This window comes from Camelina sativa, chromosome 17, assembly GCF_000633955.1.
Source record: "Camelina sativa cultivar DH55 chromosome 17, Cs, whole genome shotgun sequence".
NCBI lineage: Eukaryota > Viridiplantae > Streptophyta > Magnoliopsida > Brassicales > Brassicaceae > Camelina > Camelina sativa.
In genome coordinates, this window is record NC_025701.1 from 23,835,183 (window position 1) to 23,842,590 (window position 7,408).

Below are 7,408 nucleotides of genomic sequence, written 5' to 3' on the forward strand. Positions count from 1 at the left end.
TTTTTTTTTTTTTTTTTTTATGTATAAACAAACCAAAAAATAACGTCTAATGAGATTACCTTTGTGCCGAGGAATGCTCCGTTCTCTCTCCTAATTACGGAATTGTAAGTTTTCTCGCTGCCGTCTTTAACACCGTCAATTTCACCGCCGACCCAAACCTTGTGGGCTCAAGAAATTCTCGCTCAGCTCTAGTTGTTATCCGGAGATATTACCATATTCTGTCCGGCTTCAGACAAATACAAATCGGGTTCTATTTCTATATCTTGTCTTCAGCTTTCTTTGTTGCAATAGATGTCAATTGGAACAGTATCTGCAAGAGATGTCAATTGAAGAAGAAGAGGATAAACCTCTGGTTTTATCTAACCTTCCTCAGTTTTACTCTTCTGAAAGAAACGTACGAAGCTTAATTGGTCGTTTTCTAAACCCTGACTATCAACGTATGTCTAATTGGATTTTAGAGATGCCAAGGATTTGGAGATTATATAATAGAGTCAGAGGTGTTGCCTTATCAAGAGATCGTTTTCAATTCATTTTCAAATATGATGAGGATATAAATGAAATATTGAAGACTGGGGTGTGGACTCAAGATGATTGGGGAGTTGTCATGGAAAGATGGGTAGCAGACCCTCCTGCAAATTATCTGATGTTTCTACCTGTATGGATTAGACTCCGTAATTTACCAGTGAATCATTATACGAAGGATACTATTGGAGAAATTGCTGGTTGTGTTGGTCAAGTTCTAGAGTTGCCTTTTGATGAGAAGGAGGCTCAAAGCAAGGACTATGTTCGGGTCAGGATCTTACTTGATGTTTCAAAGGGGCTGAAGAACTTCAAAGAACTTCAACTTCCAAACGGATCACTTGTCAAGATTGGTATTGATTATGAGAGAGTTCGCAAAAGATGTTTTCAGTGCCAACGGTTGACTCATGATAAGAGTAGATGTCCTTTTGCTCAGTTAGATATTACAGCTAGAGATTGTTCATCAACGAATTTACTAGCTGAGGCAATCACTTCTGATGTGCGGGATCCGAAGATTTTGAGCCTTAAAATTCCTCAGCAAAGCGCATCTCAAGATCTTACAAGGGTTTTCATTAAAGGCAAGGGGATAGATCTTCATGATAAAGATATTTTAACTGCAGAATGTTCCTCACCAAAACTTTTAGCTGATGCAATCAAAGCTAATGTGATGAATCAGAAGATCTCGAGCTTTGAAGCTCCTCCTCAAAGCTTGCCTCAAGGTAATTCTTTTTATTGCTCTCCTTCAGCCTTATACTCGAGTGGTTTAGAGGCTACCTCCTCAAAGAGTTTGCACCAGAAATTACCCACTGCTAAAAGACCAAGATCATGGTTAAAAAATACTAAGGATAGAAAAAGGAAAAATCTAAAATCTCGAGATATTTCACTAGATAATCAGATGGAGGTTAGTGAAAAGAATCTAATTCAGGAACAAGGGAATGGATTGGCCAAAAGTCTCTAGAGAGACAAGAATACGGTGGTTCCAGGTGAACTGCCGCAAGATCAATAGGTATTTTGAGTTGGAATTGCCAAGGGCTGGGGAACTCTTGGACAATTCTTCATCTTAAGGAAATGAGAAAAGCTCATTTTCCTGATATCCTTTTCCTCATGGAAACTAAGAACTCAAGTGTTTATTTGAAAAAGGTTCAAGGGTGGATAGGCTATAGTAACCTTAAAACGGTTGAACCAGTTGGAACTAGTGGTGGGCTTGCAGTTTTTTGGAAAGACAGTATAGATATCAAGTTTTTGTTTGTTGATAAAAATATTATAGATATGGAAGTTTCTTGTGGCTCTAAAGTGTGGTTTATTTCATGTGTGTATGGGAACCCAGTTACTGGCCTTAGATCCGCAGTTTGGGATAAAATTACAGATTTTGGTTTGTCTAGATCAGAAGCTTGGTGCATGATAGGAGACTTTAACTCAATATTATCCAATAAGGATAAATTGGGAGGACCGCTAAGGGATCTCAGCTCTTTTTTCCCTTTCCAAGAGCTTTTGGCAAATTGTGATATGGCTGAATTGGGCAGTTCTGGAAATGGCTTTACATGGGGTGGAGTTAGAGATAAACAGTGGATCCAATGCAAACTTGATCGCTGCTTCGGGAACCCGGCTTGGTTTTCTTTGTTTCCAAGTAGTCGGCAGTGTTTTCTCGAGAAGTTAGGATCAGATCATAAACCTGTTCTGGTTAATTTTTCTTGTCATAAAGAGTTACATAAGAGCCAATTTTGGTTTGACAAACGATGGGCTGAGGATCCCTCTTTTATGGAAGTAATTAAGAAAGCTTGGAATGAGAAGAAGACTATGGACAACAACAGTTCTGTGATGGTAAGATTTGAAAATTGCAGAAAGGCTATTGGAAGTTGGAAGAAAAGAGTTTGGACTAGTTCAGAGATTAGAATCAAAAGACTGCGAAAAGAGCTGGCAACACAAGATGCATCTTTACATCCGTGTTTCACGAGGATCAATGCGATTAAAAGAGAGTTAGCCATCGCCTTTAGAGAAGAAGAAGTGTATTGGAGACAAAAAAGCACAGAAAAGTGGCTTCTTCATGGAGACAGAAACACTAAATTCTTTCAGGCGTCAGTGAAAGCTGCAAGAATTAAGAACTCGTTACCTTTTCTGGTAGATGATAAAGGAACAGAACACTTCTCAGAGCTAGAGAAAGGAGAGGTTGCAATTAAGTATTTCACTGATTTGTTTAAATCTTCGGGTCCTTCTCCGATTAGTGAACTGCTCATTAACTTCCAACCAAGAGTATCAAACCATATGAACCAAGACCTTTCCAGGAATATTACCATTGCAGAGATTAAGCAGGCTGCCTTTTCGATTAGCAATGAGAGTGCTCCAGGCCATGATGGTTTAACCGGGTTCTTTTTTAAAACGTATTGGCATTTGATAAAGGATCAGGTTAACACTGAGGTTTTACGTTTTTTTGATACTGGTATTATCCCTGAGGGTTGGAACCATACTCACTTGTGTCTCCTCCCTAAGATTCAGACTCCAAAAAGAATGACAGATCTTAGACCTATCAGCTTGTGTTCTGTGATCTACAAGATAGTTTCAAAAATATTGGTGCATCGTTTGAAAAAGCATCTACCAACTATTGTCTCTCCAACACAAGCTGCTTTTGTATCAGAAAGGTTGATCTCCGACAATATTTTGATTGCTCATGAAATCGCTCACAGTCTCCACTCTAATCCAACGGTCTCTCAAGAGTTCATGATGGTTAAAAAAGATATGTCTAAGGCATATGACAGAGTGGAATGGATCTTTCTAAAAGACATGCTTCAAGCTCTTGGGTTTCATGATAGATGGATTTTTTGGACTATGGGATGTGTTTCCTCTGTTAGTTACTCAGTGATAATGAATGGAGAACCGTTTGGATTAATCAAGCCTGAAAGAGGCATTAGACAGGGAGATCCTCTTTCTCCCTTTCTTTTTGTCTTATGCACTGAAGCTTTGATTCATCTATTTGATCAAGCTACTATGGCAGGCCATATCACTGGTATTCAGTTTCATCACTCTGGGCCTCAAATTAATCATTTGTTATTTGCAGACGACAGTTTGTTTTTTTGTAAAGCGAATAGAACAGAATGTGCTGAAATGATGAGATGTTTGCAAAAGTATGAATGGATGTCTGGTCAAGTGATTAATAAGGAAAAATCAGCTATTACGTTTGGGTCTAAATCAAATAATTTAGATTGGGAATGGATAAAAGAGAAATCGGGGATTTGCCTAGAAGGTGGTGCAGGAAAATATTTAGGTCTTCCTGAATGTTTAAGTGGATCGAAACAACAACTGTTGGGATTCATAAAGGATAGGCTCCATTCTAGGCTAACTGGCTGGTATGCCAAAAATCTTTCACAAGGAGGTAAAGAAGTTCTTTTAAAGTCTATAGCTTTGGCACTTCCAGTCTATGCAATGTCCTGTTACAAGCTTCCTAAGGGCATCATTAAGAAAATGATTTCTGTAATGATGGACTATTGGTGGAGTAATACTCAAGATAAGAAGAAAATTCATTGGTTAAGCTATGAAAAAATGACTCTGCCAAAATCTGCTGGAGGATTTGGATTTAAGGATCTGGAAATTTTCAATCAAGCTTTGTTGGCCAAACAAGCATGGAGGCTCCTTCACGATACAGACTGCCTCTTCTCAAGATTTTTCAAAAGCAGATATTATGCGACTGATGATTTTTTGAATGCCGCAAAAGGAAGAAATCCTTCCTATGGTTGGAGAAGCATTATCTTTGGTCGACAATTACTTTCTAAAGGCCTGAAACGAGTCATTGGTAATGGGAAAAACACTCTCGTATGGATAGACAATTGGCTGTTTGATAATAGAGCTATCAGGCCTATAGGTCTTCACTCCTTAATGAACATTAATCTTAGAGTTGTTGATCTGTTCAACCATCGCACAAGAATCTGGAATGATTTTCTGTTAAGATCACTGTTTCATCACTCGGAAATCAATACCATTAAAGCTATAAAACCTAGGATTGGTTTTGATGATTCGTTTTGCTGGGGTGAAACTAGAAATGGTATTTATTCAGTAAGCTCTGGGTATGCTTTGATGTTCAAATTGCAGAAGAAAGATATTTTGGGTGTTGCTGAAACTCGTCCATCTACGAATCCTGTTCTACAAGCTTGTTGGACCGTGAATACTGCTCCAAAAATCCAAGTTTTTCTTTGGAAAGCTCTTAATGGTGCCCTTGCAGTTGTTGATCGTTTGAGAACTAGAGCAATAAGGATTTTTGATGGGTGTATGTTCTGTAATGCAGAGGTGGAATCGATTAATCACATCCTTTTTCTATGTCCCTTTGCAAGACAAGTATGGGCCTTATCAGACATTCCATCTCCGCATCTGGGCTTTGGTAAATCGATTTTTGCTAATATGTATTATCTTTTTGGTTTGGAAAAGATAATTGATTCTATTGATGAAGTTAAATCAGCCTTTGCCTGCATCTTATGGCATTTATGGAAAAATAGGAACAGCTTTCTTTTTGATGGTGTTTTTTTGCCTCCGGATGTCTTAGTGCACAAAGCTTTGGATGTCACTAGAGATTGGTCTTCGGTGCATAGACAAGATATTTCTCAGTTGAATACTTTATCAAAGCAGACAAATACATGGCAACCTCCTTTTCAGGGGGAAGTAAAGTGTAACATTGGCTTTTCTTGGTCTAAAAGGTTTAGCTTATCTGGTGCTTCCTGGGTGGTTAGAGATCATGATGGTAAAGTAGTTCTTCATAGTAGAAGATCGTTTGCTTCTGTTGTTTCAGTTTTTGAAGCCAAAATTAAAAGCTGGGAATGGGCACTTGAAAGTATGGCAAGCTTACACTTTGAACATGTGACTTTTGGTGCAACTACTATGGAAATCATCAAAGCTATGCACAATCCTCAACAATGGCCAGCATTAGTTAGTTCTATCTCTCCGCTCCTTTTGTTTGGTGAAGATAAACCACATTGGTATCTTCTTTTTGAGCCGACTTACTGCAACAATGGAGCCTTAATGATAGCAAAAAGTGTTACTTCGGACATAAGAATTTCCTCATATGTTGCTAGTGGAGCTCCTAGATGGCTAACAGGTTTTTTTGATAACGAACAAAGGTTGGTAAGACCCTCCTCTAGTCTGCCACCTCTTCTCTTTAAGTAACAACTTGTTTTATGGTTTTCTTATATATATATATATAGCTATTCAAGGTTTTTTGTGGTTTGTTTTATCTTTCTCCTAAACACAAAAAGACAAATCCCTCTTTCCTAAGAGATTTTTGGATAGTCATCTCTTACCTTGGTTTACCATCTGTTTTTGTCTTCTTTGACTTTTTGGGTTATATCTCTTACTCCCTAAGTTATTGTTATATATTTTTACTATTTCCTACCTACTATATATTTACTTATTATGTTTCTATATACTTTTATCTCTTTCTCTGGTCTTTCCTTCTCTTGCTACTTCTGATGTCGGATGAGTTGTGGAATGACTTGCAATACATGGATTTGGGGAGAGATGACCCAGAACTGTTTATTCCTCATACGACTTACGCTGGTGTGTTAGCTAGAAACCGGCTCAGCTTGATTGGGAGAACTCTTAATCCCAGAGAACAAGACCTTAGGCGTGTGATCTTCTATCTACCGCATCATTGGGGTGTAGCTACGAGGGTTCATGGAAGAATATTAGCTGACAGTTACGTTCAGTTCTTATTCCAGTCCGAGGTTGATCTTTTTATGGTTCTACGAAGAGGACCCTGGGTGTTTGGCAACTGGTTTGTTGCTTTGCAAAGGTGGGAAGACTTTCCGGAGATGGATTTCCTTACTAGTATTGATCTTTGGGTCCAAATTCGAGGTATTCCTCTACCTTATGTTTCCGAAGCCTCTGTTACGTATATTGCTAAAACTTTGGGGGAGGTTGTCTATCTGGACTTTAATGAAGAGACTTCGAAGCAGATTGATTTCATCAGAGTTAAAATAGGAATTGGAATTACAGATCGTCTGCGTTTTTTCAGAAAAGTCCGATTTGAATCAGGGGAAGGAGCTATGATAGGCTTTGAGTACGAAAACCTCAAAAAGATTTGTACTAACTGTTCTCGCTTCAACCATGATTCTGCCCACTGTCCATATTTTGTTCCACCTGTTGATCTTGATGATATCCTTGAGGTTCCAGCTGCTCAGGTTTTTAAAGTAGGAGAGGGTTCCAACATCTTTAGCTTTCGTGACGAGAAACCTTCATCTCAAAGTTCGGAGCTTTCCACTTCCTCTCTCATATCACAGCCACCAAGACCTACTAATCCTGCTCCCAATCTGGAGGAATTCTTAACTGCTCACCCCCTCAGAACTAGCTTTTCCTCAAGCTCAGACTTCCTAGGAGCCTCATTAAAAGTTAAGAACGACAGCAGAGAGAAAGACAAAGTTAACTATGACGATGGAGAGTGTTCTAAACGCAGGAAAGGCAAACAGGTTCAGTCAGAAACAGAGAGAAACACTCGCCCACGATGGAGAGCATGGTTTATCACCATTGATGGTTGTTGCTTTAGTTTGTCATATATATAAAACGTACTTTGGAAAAAAAAAAACAAACCAAAAATCTGAAACTATGAAATGTAATAAATTATATTACTGCCAAGGAGAATTTTATCCCAATAATGAAATGAGAAAAGCTAATCGAAAATGTTGAAGATTTGATTACCGAAATATTTTAAAGTTTATATCATCTTTGAATTTTCGTGTGATATAATTTAGTAGATAATTTGATTATATTATTTTCTATTTTGTTTTGGTAGTTATGGATGTATAAATTAACAATTATGTTGTGAGAATTTAAAAGTAAGTACGAAAAATCTTTTTTTTACAGACTAGTCGTAATTTTGTTAAAATTTCCCTATTACTAACTGGAAAACATATTT

At 38.0% G+C, this 7,408-nt stretch overlaps 2 protein-coding genes across 2 annotated transcripts; both read left to right on the top strand.

The window, feature by feature from the left end:
• LOC109130252 lies at window positions 74–1,497 on the top strand. Its single transcript, XM_019239785.1, has one exon. It carries the CDS (start codon window positions 320–322, stop codon window positions 1,475–1,477), a length of 1,158 nt encoding a protein of 385 aa, XP_019095330.1. The 5' UTR covers window positions 74–319; the 3' UTR covers window positions 1,478–1,497.
• Window positions 5,738–7,184, top strand: LOC104757907 (uncharacterized protein At4g02000-like). Its single transcript, XM_010480692.2, has one exon. The coding sequence runs from the start codon at window positions 5,967–5,969 to the stop codon at window positions 7,053–7,055; it is 1,089 nt and encodes a 362-aa protein (XP_010478994.1). The 5' UTR covers window positions 5,738–5,966; the 3' UTR covers window positions 7,056–7,184.

Coding starts and splice junctions, on each gene's coding strand:
- LOC109130252 (XM_019239785.1), top strand. CDS start 320: ATGTCAATTGAAGAAGAAGAGGATAAACCTCTGGTTTTATCTAACCTT.
- LOC104757907 (XM_010480692.2), top strand. CDS start 5,967: ATGTCGGATGAGTTGTGGAATGACTTGCAATACATGGATTTGGGGAGA.